Genomic DNA, 16,073 nt, shown 5'->3' with positions numbered 1-16,073 from the left:
TGGAACCAGAACGGCCTGTTCTGAAACCAGAACGGGTCGTTCTAATTCCAGGTGTATTCAAGAAATTTGAGATCCATCTACGTGGCATCCACGTGGCCACCAGTTAACTCCGTTTAAATTATTTGGACGGAAGTCTCAAATTACAATAATTTAAATTTTTAGAGATTAAATTAAAATTAAAAATTAAAATAAGACTAAATTAAAAAAAAAATTATAAGAGACTAAATAAGAGTTTAAAAAAAAAAAATTACTAACAAGTTTGGCAGAAAAGGTGGAATTAGTAATATCACTCAAACTTACCAGAGTCCCTGTCCTCTGGCTTACGAGTTACGAGTTTGAATGAATGGCCAAAACAGGTCGTGAATTTCTAAAAACCTAAAAGCGATTATTGATACAGTGGCCGAATTTTTGTCCGAATAAATAAAATAATAATATTTTTTAATAAATTTATTATAAAATAATATTTTATAATAAATTTATTAAAAAATATTATTATTTTATTTATTCGGATAAAATTTCGAACACAAGATTCGAAAGTTAAATCATTACTCATATGCGATAAGCACAATAGTACAGAATAAACTGTTAATAAAAAGTGCGTGCTTATTTGATTGTCACTCAATCAATTTCACACTCTGTCACGCTGTAAAATTTGTGGCTAATGTTCTTTTAGATTATGCCAGAATTATTATGTTTTCAAATTTCATCAAAATCTAAAACAACCAAACACTAACTAGTAAATATTAATAATAGAAAAATAGAAAGAAATTCACATCCAGTATTTTCATTTCAAAGATTAAAGACTTTATGTTCTAATTGTAGAGGGGGGTTGTGAATTTGAACGTAGCTTATTTTATGGTAAAATAAAGAACTGTGCTTCCTGTAGAAGTCCAACAAGATGGTACAGTCTTCGCTTAAGGTGATTTAAAGAACAAACCAGATATAGTAACTTAATAGTTAAACGCTTAGGAAGGCAGAAAAACTAAAATTAAAAAAAAAATTCTATAGATTTGTCCCTGATTAATGATTATAGTCAAAATTCTAAATTATCAAGAATTTTGTCCAATACAAGATAATGAATACGATTTGTGCCAACAGAGATGATACACGAGAAAGATACATACGAACAAACACTCCAAGTCATGAAACTAAACAGAACCAGAGTTATTATTTCCATGATTCCATCAATTTCACTAGGCCACTTTACAAATGTCCTCATATTCCATGGCTTTAAGTACCCTACCATCATAGGGACCTTTCTCAATCTGCACCTTGGCACAAAACTTATCTGTATCCACCCCCAACAGCTTAGCAATTGATCCTCGATATGCACCATTGACTATTTTAACCCTACCCCCAACTTGGGGAATCACAGTTTCAAGCTCAGCCTGATCAACTCTGAGCACATGCTTGCTTTCAAGCATTTCTATTTCCCCAACATACTTATCAATCACCTTCCGAACAACACCCTTTTGTTTGTAATACCCCTTCTCTGCCAAAACTTTGCTCATAACCTTAACAACAATTCCCTCGTGCAACCAATAATCCTTCCGGTTAATTTTTTCCTTTTTCTTCTCTTCATCCCTCATCATTTCATCCAGAGTTGATTTTCCACCGCCACTTTCTTTCCTCTTCAAATTGTTTCCACGATTCCTTTCCTCATATTTCTCTTCATCAACCTCATCAAACACCACCCTTGAAGCCTCACGTTTTTCCTTGACCACTGGTCTAGCTGATGATGACCCAAGAGAAAATCCTATCTTAATTCCATCTTCCATAATTAGTTCCCTTGGAGGCTCAACTTGTGAAGGCTGATCAATCTCAGGATTAGGCAGCTGCATCATTTGCTCAGCCATTTCAATCTGTTTCCTGATCTCCTTCTCTTGCTTTTCTTCATCCGCCATATCTGCCTTTATTCTCTTATTCTTCATCCTCTCCTTGAAAAGGGTTTCAGAATCTCTATCTATGTATGTAATGAACCATCCCTTGGGTGTCTCCTCAACCTTACATTTACCGGTTCGACCCAAGTACTTAACAAACTCAGTAAGCGTAGCCCACTGAGTGGAGTTCATATGAACATGGTGTCTATCATTTATGTATTCGTTATAAACTACAGTGGCTGCCACACGGCTGAATCGGTGGCTGCGCTTCATGTGCTCCAGAAAAGATGTCTCAAACTCTTCAGAATAGCCCTCAACTATTCGGTGTGGGTTTTGGCCAAAAATTTGCATTTGACGCTGGTGGCTTTCACTCATGCAATGACATTTAAACCCATTCTCATCTCGGCATTGCTTCTGGCACATCTGGCAATACCACCGAAGCTTCTGCAATCCTTTTGCTTTGATTCTATTGGCAATTGCTTTAGGTGTGAGAAACTCATTTTTCCCCATCACGAATCTGGATGTAACATTTCAGATCAAACAAAATGATATTATTAATCCTTCCCACGCAATAAAAACAGAATTGCAACAACAGCTAAAATTCTTAAAGCATTGGAATTGGAAAACAAGAAGCAGCAGAGTTTTGGAGCAAGCATCCATATTGAAACTAATCAATCAAATTTCATGTAATTATGACAAGCACACTATGAATAATATTTACTTCTGCACTCAATTGCTAATTAAACACATGGCTTTGTCCAAGCAAACGAAAACATCTAATGTACAAAACATTCCAACACAAACGAATCAGGTCAGAGCTTTTTTCATTATTCAGCCATTAGCAGACTACAGTCATCCATTACAAGGACTTCATTTGTTATGCAGCTTTGTAGGCACCTTAAATTCTATTCCTGCCGCAGTTCGCTGATATTACATTTCTTGAGTATGGTTGGCTTCAACAAAATATTGAGAGAAACACAAATAATGCAAAGATAAACCATCCCATCCCTATTTTATAGAAGGGAGCCATCACATAACAGTATCATGTTCCGGGCATACTACAATTACAAAACAAATAATGCACAGATGTTTCAAAGCAGCATCATAAATCTAAAATTAAATAATTAGGATATGATAACTGAAGAATACAACATAAACAAGTTGACCTTCTCCCTCACACGTTAATTGAAATCCTTCAAAGTTCGAGCTCATCATAAATAAAGCAAAGATACGGATGCAAACTCAGAGGAACTCGATTATTTAGATTCCAAACAAGATGAGTGGGTAGTAAGCACTAATCGATGAGGAATTCCACTGGTCAAATAAATAAATACAGAATGAAAATAAAAGAGAGAGAACGGACCTGGCGGTGGCGGCGTGAGCAGCAGTGATGTATTTGATCGGAACGGAGGCCTCTGTATAACAGAAGATTAGATGTTTAGAGAATGAAAATGAAAATGAGAAGAAAAGGAATCGGAAGAGGGTTGGGAACGCCGGCGTCGAAGAAGGAGAGGTTTGTGGCTGTTTAGGGTTTCAAATCAATCCAATCCCTAAACCAGTATTCCTCAAAATTTATCTGAGGACTGGGTTTTTAAAAGTTAAAACTTCATTGTGATAAACAAAAAAACAAAAGCTACATAATTAAATATTTATCTTGAAACATTAAATATTTATTTTACATAATTAAAATTTATAATTTACCATACAAATAAATATTATATTTAAAATTTGTAATAAACAAATATTTTTAATATATAAGTTATATTTAATATTTAAGATAATTATTTATGCTGTAATATAAGATTTTTTAATTATTCATACTTTATATAAAAATATTGAAATTTAGCTTAGTAATTACAAAAGGGTAAATTGAAATAGATAAAAATTATCAATAAAAAAAAAATCAAAAACTTCTTCATTTACTCCTATGTATTAACTATTAAGCACAAAAACTTCTCACAATAGCATTGCTAGATTTTTTTTTTTCATGACAAGATTTGTAAAAAAATATTTTAACTTCTTATCAAATTAAAATTTTATTTATTATATTTAATTATAAATTAAATTTTAATATTATAAAAATAACTTGCATTAGAATATAAATTATTTATTTAAAACATAATATATATGTTTAAAAATATTTATGTATACAAATTTTAAATATAATTTATATATTTAAATATATATATATATATATATATATATATATATTTATATTAATTTTAGTCATATATAATAAAAATCAAATTTGTGTTTTATACAAACTAAAATACTAATTAAAAAATATTCATTAAATCAAAACTTCTAAAATATTTTATCATATAATATAATTATTATCATTTATACACATTTGTATGATATGATGTAAAATTTTATATATTTTATCTAAAAGTTTTTTATAATTAAATTTGTATAGTTTAGATTTTAATGAAATGTGTATTACTACAGTTTATGAGATTTTTTTTATTTAATAAGGAGATGTAACTCTCTCTTATTCCATTGCTACTTTATAGTTAAGTTGAAAATCGAATCACAGTTATTAATTAGGGAAATTTAAAAAAAACTTTATAAGTATGTACAAGTTTTAGTAAATATGTAAACCTAATTAGTAAATATTTATAAACATGTATTATCAATTTCTTCATAAATTTAATTGTGGTGTACAAACAATTTTATATCATCATTCAATCATAAATTATTTTTATTAAATATTATAAAATTATCAACTTTTATAATAATTATTAAAAGTCATATTAACAATAAATTTTAATCTCTACCATTACACTCTTCATTCTAAATTCACTTACCTCGATTTAATAGTGAGTGACTAAAACAGTATGCTCAGATGTTGGAATCATATTATCGTTATTATAATTATAAATAAATAAAAAATTAAAATTTTTTTAAAAAAAACCTTTATTCTTTATGTAATCATTTTTTCACCGAGTTAACGGACCAACAGGCAACGGAAACAGAAAAGACAAGTAACATGAAATATAAACAATTGGTTATGAATAATTAGTAAATATGTGCAATTGAAAAGAATAAAAACACTTACTTTTGCCGATTGGCAGTATTTGAAAACTTTTGAAAGGGCTAACTTTTATATTGTATGGTAACTACCACTTATTTCTTATAAAAAGAACAGGTAGATGTTAAATCCACAAAGCAATTTCCGTAAATAAATATATTATTAGAAAGTTAATATCACCTGGTTCCTCGTCCACAAACAGAAATTCCCATACTTTAGTTCTAATAATCTACCGAGTTACTGATTAATCTTCCAAATACATTTGTGTCTCCACGAAAGTTAAACTATTAAAAAAGAGCCCAAACAACTACAGATAGATTAAAAAAATGGTCATGAAACATTACCCAAGTCATAATTATGTTATATAACTCAAATCATGTAAGGGATCCTTTCCTACATTCAAATCAGTACGCTGTCTATGCAATCCGGCATTTTTTTTCCCCTGAAAATCTACACAGCCGACTTGTATGTCCAATACTCAGGTCTTAGTAGAATAGTTTCCACCAAATCATAAAGCTGTTCTAACATTACATATTCTCATCAAGACATAAGAAAAAAAATCCTCATAACAAGAGAATGACTCAAGGTTGTACAAGCAACAATCACTTCGTAAGTACAAGCTGGATATTAAATCGCGCGTAAGATGTCCAGCGTCAATATCTTCAGATTACCAGCAAAAAGAAACCTGCCATGATAGTTTCAAATTTTCTATTTAGTACGAACAAATATGAGAGACGTCAGATAACCAATTAAGTCACAAGATAAAGCACGCCAAACATGCACAAGATGTTTAAAAAAATATATGCGACACCATAGGTACCAAGCTACTACACGCAAGCAGAATACAGTCAGTTTCAATCAAATGCAACCATAATTTTCCAATAAACGGTGAACTTGCTGAAATAACGCAGTCCAACAATGACAAACGTCAAAGATGTGTGAAAGAATATACAGGAAATGAAGGACAAAAACCACATAAATCTTTTTCAACAATCATACATAATTCTACCACGTCAAGTTAAATATGAACAACCAAAAATGAAGTTGAGAAGCTAAATAATATTAGGAATGTCAGTTCAAGTTGCATAATGAGACAAGGATGGGCACAAATAGAGATCACGTTAAGAAAGTAACCAAAAAAAAAGTAGTAAATTACATTCTATAGATCACGTAGAACACCACAATAATATCCCCCACCAAATATTTTAGAAAATCGACCACTAGCATGTAATAATATTTTAGAAAGTAACCATTGCTGAATCACAAGTTAAAATATAATGAATATATAATGCATTCCCTTAATAACACATTTGAATTTAGGTGCCAATTATGGAATCTTAAGTGCAAATCACCAACATGTCAACCATATTATTAGATTACTTAGTATATTATAATTATACATGAAATTCAAATATTTTAGATAGAAACATAGGAATTTACATTGGGTATTATCAAACTAGGGTATGTACTATGATCAAAACAATCAACTATGCTATAATACACATAACATAAGCACTATACCAAATCATTTTCAAGGAGAGGCCAACCCTGAAATGATATGGCGAGTAGCAGGGATGGTAGTTATTATGACCAATTACAATAAAAATAAATAAATAAAAAATTAAAGGGCAAAACTTAGAGGAGAGCACGTGAAAGGAAGAAGAAATACCAGTATAAGATAAATTAAAAAACAGAAAAATGCATGGACAAAACAAAGCAAGATAGCAAAAGTCACGGGAGCTAAAAATAATGACAGGTTTTCCAGAAAATGACCACGGAATACTCAGGGATGATAGAAAACCATGGAGAATGGAAATTGGAGATGAACTATCACAGTAGACCAGAAAATGCTGGGAGATACAGGAAATGTTGCCTGCGAAGGGTGGGTGTTTGTCATAGAGAACAGTACGTGCCACTTCATAACAGAGTGTGCACAAGTGCCAAACAAAGAAAAATCACCATTATGTGTATAACAGGTAACTGGCGTGGTGTAATGGTATTATTTATTTTAAACATCCAAAGGATAAATTCAAACCCACCATTGCACATTAGATGAATTATTTCTTATTCATGAATGAATGTATGTGGTGCTAAATTGAATTTGAATTGTTGAACATTGGACAGTGTGTGTGCCTTGTTGCATGAGATTGTGTTTGTCAACATATTGGGCAGCATGTGCATGTGGTAGCATGATTTGCAGGACATATTGCACATTTGATGAATTATTTCCTATTCATGAATGATTGTATATGGCGCTTATATGAATTTGAATTGCTTAACATTGGACAGTGTGTGTAGTGTTGCATGGGATTGTGTGTGCATCACCGTATTGGGCAGTATGTGTGTGTGTATGGAGTAGCATGCTTTGTAAGACATTGAGCTAGCCAGACTGATAGAATAGAATGTCTACATACTAGTCAAGTTTCACCATTTATTCTGGTTTCCTACCAAGCATATCACAGCACCGAGTCTATTGCAGTTCAGATCCAATAGGCTGACTGGACGGGCTATAGATCCGGTTCCAGTACAAGGTTAATAATAACTATGCTCCCACCTAATTCTAATTTCACAAATTTCTTATGAACCATTCAAGTTTTCCTTCTACCCATCACTACCTCTTACAGAAGAAGTGATGAAAGAATGGGTATTAAATCAGGTTGAACAATGTTTTAAAAAATACCCCGTGGATTTCGGCCACAATGTTAAGGTTTTAGGAGTGCTTACACCGCAGGATCGCAGCCACACCTGTCCACAATTTTTCCCAACAGTAAAGAATGCAACAAACTTATAAACAGCAACAATGTCACTAAATAATATCATGAATGTTACTGCATCTGAAAACCATGAGGCTGAAAATTTCACATTGTATTTTAAATCAAACTTAATTTCGGAATAAAACATTCAAACATACATTACTTCACTTCAAAACAAATTCTGCTAACACACAGTCTCAACGAAACCTAAAAGAGAGGAATGAGCAAAACAGCACAAACCAACCTATCAATCCCTTCTCCCATTACTGTTGCTGTTGATTCGGAGGGTTTGGCGGAGGGGGCATGCCAGGTCGAGGAGGACCATACACCGGAACACCACCTCCAGGTGGTGGTGGCATGCCGGGGCGAGGCGGTGGCGGAGCGGGCATCCCGGGACGAGGCGGCGCCGGAGGACCCCTTACCATCTGACCAGGAGGAGGAGGCCCCATGGGACGCTGTCCAAACTGTGGCGGAACAGGGTAAGGCTGCGGCGGAGCACCGCCGGGCCTGGGAGCGTATTGCCCGGGCGGCATCGGCGGAGGAGGTCCCCTCGCCATGGGAGGCGGGCCCTGGCCGGGGTACCCCGGCATCTGGCCCGGCGGGCGCATCACCGGCGGCGGAGCGCCGGGGTAAGACACCGGCGGCGCGTTGAGCTGCGGCGGGCGCGAGATCTGAGGCTGCATCATGCCGGGAGCGGGGCCACCGACGCCGCGGACGGGGCCGGCAAGGCCGGGCTGGGCTTGGACGACGGGGGCGGGGGGAATGCCTCTGCCGGCGGCGCGGCCGATGCCGGGGCCGGCAAGGGCGGCGGCGCTGACGGCCTTGGAGCGGGACTCCTCGGGCGGAGGGGGGCCCTCGACGGTCATGGAGATGACCTCCTCGCCGCGGAGGAGGACGAGGCCGAGGGTGCGGCGGTCCTCGCGGTCGGCGTCGGCGGGCTTCTTGCCCTTGGCCGGAGGAAGCTTGCGGAACTCCTCGCAGTCGCCGAGGACGAGGTTCATGTGGCGGTCGAAGGCCATGAATTTTCCGACGAGCTGGCGGCCGTCCTGGATGGTGACGCGCATGCGGTAGTTGATGTACTGCAGCATCTTCGAACTCTTGGACATCGACATTTTCGGAGAACTCAAATTCTCTTCAGCGGCTTCTTCTTCTTCTTCTTCAGTGAGAGTGACTGTTTTTTAGGGTTTTTGAAGAATTGGGACTTTAGAGTTTAGATAGTGAGAACGTCTCTCACCATATTACCCCAAAACCAAACCCGTTAACTTTAACCCACCCACCCAACTCCTTCCCATATACAGTCCATAATTCTATGAAATCTAAATGCGGGCCCAAACTCATAAGCCCAAAAGTCATTTTTAAAAAAATTCAGAGGTGTCTCTCCTTTAAAAATAAACATGCATTAAATAAATTTAGAGAGATTACGACATTGTTCATTTTTCATTCTTTGGTATTCAATGTTTTATTTCTTATAAAGTTAAATTTGAATTCTCTTTATAAAAAATATATTTTTTTTAGGTTTTCTCAATCATAAGAAATAATATTCTAATCATTATCACTTAATTAAGCGATGTAAATATATTTTATTGAAATACCTACTCTTGTGCTAATTGGAATGAGTACATCCTTATTAAAAAATAGAAAACATCCTTAATTAAGAAATACTAAATTTACATTGACACCCTTATGGTTAGTAGCATGAAACAAAGGCTTTTACCATCGATTCTTCCCTACCAAACCAAGATAAAAAGGAAGAAAGAAACCACCAACTACGATTTTTGCTCTCGTCTCCTACTTCACAAAACCAACTCACTGTGTTATGTGTAACCTCTTTTCTCATTACCTAATTTACCCAAACTGATCCTGAGGTGCCTTGTAACTTTCTCTCATTCTGCCGCAGTAACTTCCATTTGCATTGCTCTTCTAAACCAAATCATAAACACATTCTCTCATCGCATAACAATAATAATAGTGCTCAGTCCGTGAGAGTTCATTTCACGGCTCTGACACTGACACAAACGCACGGGATCCCTAATTTTTCTGTTTCTCTTTTTGTTCCCTCCTTCAATTATTTAGCAACCCATTAAGGTTCTGCTCGCAAAGTTTCTCTTTTCTTTATTGTTTTTAATACTTTTTTTCATCAGTGATCACACCATGATTAGCACGGTGAAACAACCCGCCTCACCGATCACTACCAGAGGCTCTGGTGGTGTGTTTCTGCGGAAAAGGGGTTCACTTCTTCAGTCATGTTCCCTTGTTCCAGTGAAAACAAGGGAGAACAACGCTCTGCGATCTATGGTGCCAGTGCAGAAGCCACTGCACCTTGCATGCGTTGTTGGGTTGGGGAAATTTTCTGGGTCTGTGGTGAGGCGTGAGCGTGGTGATTTGGTGGCATGTGGGGCGTATGAGGCTGAGAGATCAGGGGTTGAAGGGGCTGGGGCTCCATCAGAGGCTGCTAAGAAGGTGAAAATTGGGATATACTTTGCAACCTGGTGGGCTCTTAATGTGGTGTTCAATATTTATAACAAGAAGGTGCTGAATGCATACCCTTACCCTTGGCTCACCTCAACCCTCTCCCTTGCATGTGGCTCTCTCATGATGTTGATCTCTTGGGCCACCAGGATTGCTGAGCCTCCTAAGACTGATCCTGAGTTCTGGAAGACTTTGTTCCCTGTAAGTGAGAGGCTTTTTGTTTGTTTCCTTGGAACAAAAATTGATGGGAGATAGTGAAAGCATGTTTTTGTTTGTGCATGTGTTGTAGACAAGGTTCTTAATTGTGGTTGTGGTTGTACTGTGGTTGCTTGATATTGTGGGAAATTGCGGACAAATGTGGTTGATGTTGCCACAATTGTGGTAGGCTTGATCCCAAAAACCTTGATATTGGGCACCTTTTTAAAACCTTGGTTACAACTGATTATGAGCATGTTTGGATTCATATCATTTTTGGTTGGATGTAAATCGGTGGAAGCAAAACTTAGTTGTTTTACCATAATTTTGATGTGATTCTTGGTTAAACGTGGATCATAGATGTAGAATCAAACATTTACTATATCTTTTATAGGAAAAAGTTTTTTTTTCCTTTTAAAAAACAATGTTTTCCCATCTCTTGATATCTATGTGGTTTGACTTTAGAAAAGCTTGATGATTTCATGAAGAAAAAAAACAGAGAAAAGTTGATCCTTTAAAAGCTTGTTGATGAATTAGGTGGAGCTCTTTATAAGATTTTTTTTTTTTCCAATGATGGAATTTTTAGTTTTGGAAGTGTAAATTTGCATTTCTTGGATTCAAATGAGATGTTGAATAGTTATGGCTTTCCATCTAATTATTTATTGATATATAGGGACCTTAGTGTTTGCTGTTTTTTTTTTCATTCAGGTTGCTGTTGCACATACAATAGGACATGTAGCGGCAACTGTTAGCATGTCAAAAGTTGCAGTATCATTCACCCATATTATTAAGAGCGGCGAGCCTGCTTTCAGTGTTCTGGTTTCCAGATTTATTCTGGGTGAGACCTTCCCAGTGCCGGTCTACCTGTCTTTACTTCCTATCATCGGTGGATGTGCACTTGCCGCTGTGACTGAGCTCAATTTCAATATGATTGGTAAAGAAGTTGATTTTCTAATGATCGTTTTTTGTCAAGTACATTCTGTTCCATTTTGTTGTTGAGCATAGCATAACAGTTGGAGACAAGATGGCAAACTGACTTGAACTTGAACTTCATACCTGGCATGAGAGAAAATAATTTGATGGCAAGTTATATAAGACGATATCACAATCCTCCCCTCCCCCACAAGCAAAATGTTTATTAGTGGATTTATATTTATTTAATTATTGTGCTTTCATGCTTGTGTTGAGCCACCAAGGAAATGATGATTTACTATCGTATAGTATACTTGGGTGCTTATGCCATTATCAGGGGTTATGATGGAATGTATTTCTTACAACTTTACATCTTTCTGCAATTGAGTTTACCACGCCCTCTTGATTTTGATTTCATAACTGCTTTATTATATTTTTCAGGTTTTATGGGGGCTATGATATCAAACTTGGCATTTGTATTCCGCAATATCTTTTCTAAAAAGGGCATGAAGGGAAAGTCTGTTAGTGGAATGAATTACTATGCATGTTTATCTATGTTGTCCCTTCTTATTCTGACGCCGTTTGCGATAGCTGTGGAGGGACCACAGATGTGGGCAGCTGGATATCAAACAGCGCTCTCTCAAATTGGACCCCAATTTATATGGTAATTACAAGATGTCTGTTCAATCTGATGTTATCCATGCCATACTTGCATAAAGGCGATATATTGACATTCTCATAGTGTTTTTTCCCAACAATTTTTGTCTACATGTTGTGTCCTTTTCATAAATTCCAATATATTTGATGTTAGCAAATTATTAGTCCATTTGATTATGAAATACGTGTACAATATCTCGGAGAGTAAAGGTAAGGAAGAAGGGATTGGATGAGGGAACTTAGGGTTTTGTATGTGACAATTGCTGTTTTTGTGACCATTGTGCCAAAAGTAGCCTATAAATTGTTTGTAGTTATTGATGATGGTTATTTTATGCGGTTGTTATTTAACAAAACAGGTACCGTACTTAATATGACTTAAATATTAATTGGTTGTGGATTTAATAGTTAATAGTTCGAAAGTCCATTGAACTGTCAACTGGTAAATGTTTTGACATTTTGCTTGGATTTCTGTACCCATGAAAAATAGATGGGTACTAGAGTAATCCCCTTAGTCTTATCATCTCCTTTTTGTTTAAGTTCCAAGTTGAATGTTTGTAACCTTGATGGATTTAGGATTCTTATATTGAATTGACAGTTGTTTTAACGTCTCAAGTATTTTCATTTTTTGAGTTTCCTCTCTAGAAGTTTGTCTGGCTGGCTTGGTGTATCTATGCATCTGCTAAATCTCTCTTATTTGTTTCTTCTCTAATAACGAGATAATACAATTACAAACTAACATCCAAAATGGCACCTAGAGTAGGGAATTAGCACATTTTTTCCCAGCTAGATTTTATTCCAATTGCCAGTGTCTACAGTTGCAAAACTGAGAGATAATTTTGCTCAAATCAATGATCATGTCTAATTTAAATGAGAGGCCAATATAATTTTATGGAGGAGCGATGAACATGTGAGATATGATTAAGTGTGTATATACACACACACTAAATCACTATGTGTGTGTGTGTAGTGCGAGAGCTATTTTTAATCAAAGAGCAAGAAGAGCAAATCTTAACCATAAAACTTTACATGGATGATCGAGATTAAAGGCTGCTTAAAAGTCTGATGATTTTGTTTTTTAATCTTGAGTATTCTTGTTTATTATGAGAAATGAGAATATTCAGTTATAACCAATTTTTTTAAAATTGATGGTTCAAACTGCATATTTAGTTATAATTTTCACGTGATTTTCTTTCTTTATAATTAAAGATCACTTGATATTTGTAATTAAAAATGTAATTTGAACCATTAATTTTAACCTAATTTTTGTAATTAAATATTCTCATTTCTCACAATAAGGAGTTCTTGCCAGATACGTTCCACATGCACACATGCTGCAAACCGCGGAGTTTTTGAAATAGAAAATTGACCTTCTGAGTTATTTTGTTTTGATTGAGTTTATCTTTTGTGATTGTCCTTTTTCTTTTGGTTCTCGAAGTTTCTACACTTCTTCCTCTCATGATTAAACATATGGCTTCTACTTGGTGTACAACAGGTGGGTGGCAGCTCAGAGCATATTTTATCATTTGTACAATCAGGTGTCATATATGTCTTTGGATGAGATCTCTCCCTTGACATTTAGCATTGGAAACACCATGAAACGTATTTCTGTTATAGTTTCTTCAATCATTATCTTCCACACACCAGTTCAGCCTATTAATGCTCTAGGAGCTGCTATTGCCATCCTCGGAACCTTCTTGTATTCACAGGTATTTTCTACATAAAAATTTTGTAGTCATATTTGAATTCTTCGACTATTATGACCTTTGGCCATGTCATGCACTAATAAAAGAAGAAATGAAACATATAGATGCTCATAGTCTTACCCCTTATTGGTTGGAGCCTTGAATGGTCCTTTTGCAAAGGTTGTATTAGGGACGTTTTGGAGGCTAACTTCTGGTCATCCATAGTTTTTATTCCTTTTCCAAATCTATTTAACATGAAGTATTATACCAAAGCTTCAAAAGTTGACTACCCCAAATGCTTTGGTTCTCACCTTTGCAATGAAGCTTTTGATTGGCACACATCTGTTTTGTTATCGTTTTAGGCCTTGAAAAATTAAGAAAAGAATATTGGTGGTAAGAAAGTAATAAACAGACTATGAGCCTGTTTGGATACAAGTTATAAATGTTTTTGAGAAAAAAAAAACTTTATTTTTAGTAATAAAGTTCTCAAAAGTGTTTTTAAGCTTGTATTGAAATAGACTTAATAATATTAACTACGTGGGTTGTTTATGATATTTTGTTTTGGAAATAAAAAATTTTGTTTAGCATGTATTCTTTGCTCTAATTTCGCATTCTAATCTTGTTTACAGGCAAAGCAGTAAGGTCAAGGAGTCAGAGAATTATGCTCTACTCAGCCAAAAATGAGATGAGGAAGATGATTTTGGAATGTGCCAGCTGGATATTGGTAAAGACTGGATGATCCGGCTGTTTGTCTATTTGTATATATTATAATAATGATGACACTACCGAGGAACATTATCATTAGAGATGATTAGTTTTTTGCCCTCCTCTTTTTCTGATATCATCAAGTTTGAGGAATAAACGTGTTTAGTCTGAGGAAAGTTTCTCAAGACATGGCATATTATAATAAGGTGTTATTGACTATAATCCGAGTATGATGGTCTGTTTCGATGCTTGTTATGGTTTATCAAATAATATACTAACGTCTGCTGACACTAGTGTAGATATTCTCTAATGCCACCACATATTTTCTAATACACTCTTTTTTATCGATTGAAATTTATTTAAATTTTTTTTCTTTTTTGTGCTCTTCTATCGTATAGTGAGACTCTTTTCTAGTTATGTAATTTTCAATAATTTTTAATTAATAGTAAAATGTTAGAAAAAAAATGTGTTGGAGAGTCTGTTGCCAACATTTTTTCTTTGTAGTAGGTGAAGTAATGGGAAGAACATATTAACCAACAATTTCGAAGTATTTTACAATCAGTAAAAATATGATGGTTTGTTGTGTTGATACGATGTATTTCACATCCAGAGTATCTTGTTATGGACACCGTGAGAGGTATTGTGTTGACATGCACTGTGATTTTAGTCAGAAAGAAAATAAATGGTAGAGGTAGATAAGAGAGCCAAACCAGTCTCATGGTGCTGCTATGCTATGCATTCGAACTTGAGCTTCCAACTGCAAGATGGTCACAAATGTGTTTAGAACAAGTAATCTGAATCCTGAATTTAATATTTAACATCATTATCTAAATTGTTCTTCAAGGGTGTATGAACTGTTTTCCAAAAATTCAAGTGTAGAAGAGCAGAATGAAGAAGCAGAAATGTGAAATTAGATGGGCCTAAGCCATTGTATGAGTATGAGATAATATAAGATATAGTAGCATAGATTTTGTCCTTTTTGGTCAACGCGTGGTTTGTATTTGTTATTGTGTTGTAGTTGTGGATGATATTTTAGAGGCTATTGAAGCCCAAAATTATTTTTATGGATAAGGTGAAAAAAAGTAGAAGCCGGACTTAAACTATTTTACTACCAATTCGCAACATAAAATGGGTCTTCTTATCATGAAAAATACCTCTATAAGTTTTTAATTTTTATAATATGCTTATTTTTTATTTTTGGTTTTTATATATATAAATGATTCATGTAATATGGTATTTTTCCTTTTCTCTTTTTGACGTTTTAACGGTTGTCTTTCGAATTAAGGAGATAAATGGATATTCTTTTGTTCAACATTTTTTTTAATATATTCCTTATCAAATATCTTTTCAGCTTCTACCCAAGCGTTGAGACATAAAGTATCTCGATCAGTCTACTAACCACTAATAATCATCTAATATCCTGTCTGTATAATTATTAGAGACATAAAATGTCTCGATCAGTCTAATAATTAATAGAATATAAGTTATAATAACATTTTAGAAAGTAGATTGTGGGTTATTTCTCATTTATAAAGTTTTTATTTGTTATATCTCTAGTTAATATAATATTTATGGTTACTAAAAACAGAAACTTTCTATCTATAAAAAGAAATAGTTGTGTTTATTATTTTTTTTAAAAGTGGTTAATTATTTTTATACATTTTTTTCTTTCTATTTTATCATTAAATATATATTAGTGCAAAAAAAGAAGTTAAAAAGAACATAAAAGTATAATTTCCTTTTAAAAAGTGAACACCAAAAAGTCATATGGACATATATATTCTTATAG

The 16,073-nt window shown here is 34.7% G+C and overlaps 3 protein-coding genes and 1 long non-coding RNA gene across 6 annotated transcripts; 1 reads left to right on the top strand and 3 right to left on the bottom strand.

Annotated features, from left to right (window-relative positions):
* Positions 1–983: 983 nt before the first annotated feature.
* LOC109804926 (DNA/RNA-binding protein Kin17, conserved region) lies at positions 984–3,461 on the bottom strand. The gene is made up of 2 exons (XM_020366855.3): positions 3,244–3,461; positions 984–2,397 (listed from the first exon to the last, which is right to left on the bottom strand). The coding sequence occupies exon 2, from the start codon at positions 2,388–2,390 to the stop codon at positions 1,194–1,196; it is 1,197 nt and encodes a 398-aa protein (XP_020222444.1). The 5' UTR covers positions 2,391–2,397; positions 3,244–3,461; the 3' UTR covers positions 984–1,193.
* Positions 3,462–5,251: 1,790 nt separating this feature from the next.
* Positions 5,252–8,925, bottom strand: LOC109810629 (small nuclear ribonucleoprotein associated protein B). Of its 3 annotated transcripts, none has more exons than XR_014429891.1 (3): positions 7,909–8,925; positions 7,592–7,656; positions 5,252–5,596 (listed from the first exon to the last, which is right to left on the bottom strand). XR_014429891.1 is itself a non-coding variant. In XM_083064491.1 (3 exons), the coding sequence occupies exon 1, from the start codon at positions 8,774–8,776 to the stop codon at positions 7,928–7,930; it is 849 nt and encodes a 282-aa protein (XP_082920617.1). In that variant the 5' UTR covers positions 8,777–8,925; the 3' UTR covers positions 5,252–5,596; positions 7,636–7,656; positions 7,909–7,927. The 3 variants fall into 3 exon arrangements, 2 of the variants coding, with proteins under 2 accessions (XP_082920617.1, XP_082920616.1); XM_083064491.1 differs by having other exon boundaries at positions 7,636–7,656; XM_083064490.1 differs by lacking the exon at positions 7,592–7,656 and having other exon boundaries at positions 7,909–8,923.
* Positions 8,926–9,407: 482 nt separating this feature from the next.
* LOC109791398 (glucose-6-phosphate/phosphate translocator 1, chloroplastic) lies at positions 9,408–14,506 on the top strand. Its single transcript, XM_020350692.3, has 5 exons — positions 9,408–10,334; positions 11,037–11,262; positions 11,682–11,904; positions 13,390–13,603; positions 14,209–14,506. The coding sequence occupies exons 1-5, from the start codon at positions 9,816–9,818 to the stop codon at positions 14,218–14,220; spliced, it is 1,194 nt and encodes a 397-aa protein (XP_020206281.1). The 5' UTR covers positions 9,408–9,815; the 3' UTR covers positions 14,221–14,506.
* On the bottom strand, positions 13,721–15,696 carry LOC114914950 (uncharacterized). Its single transcript, XR_003802789.2, has 2 exons — positions 14,995–15,696; positions 13,721–13,943 (listed from the first exon to the last, which is right to left on the bottom strand). It is a non-coding gene; the product is annotated as an uncharacterized LOC114914950 (long non-coding RNA).
* Between the last annotated feature and the right edge of the window lie 377 nt (positions 15,697–16,073).

This window comes from Cajanus cajan, chromosome 9, assembly GCF_000230855.2.
Source record: "Cajanus cajan strain Asha chromosome 9, NIPB_CcT2T_4, whole genome shotgun sequence".
NCBI classification, from domain to species: Eukaryota; Viridiplantae; Streptophyta; class Magnoliopsida; order Fabales; family Fabaceae; genus Cajanus; species Cajanus cajan.
The sequence above is the reverse complement of the archived record's forward strand: the minus strand, read 5'-3'. Positions and strand labels throughout refer to the sequence as shown.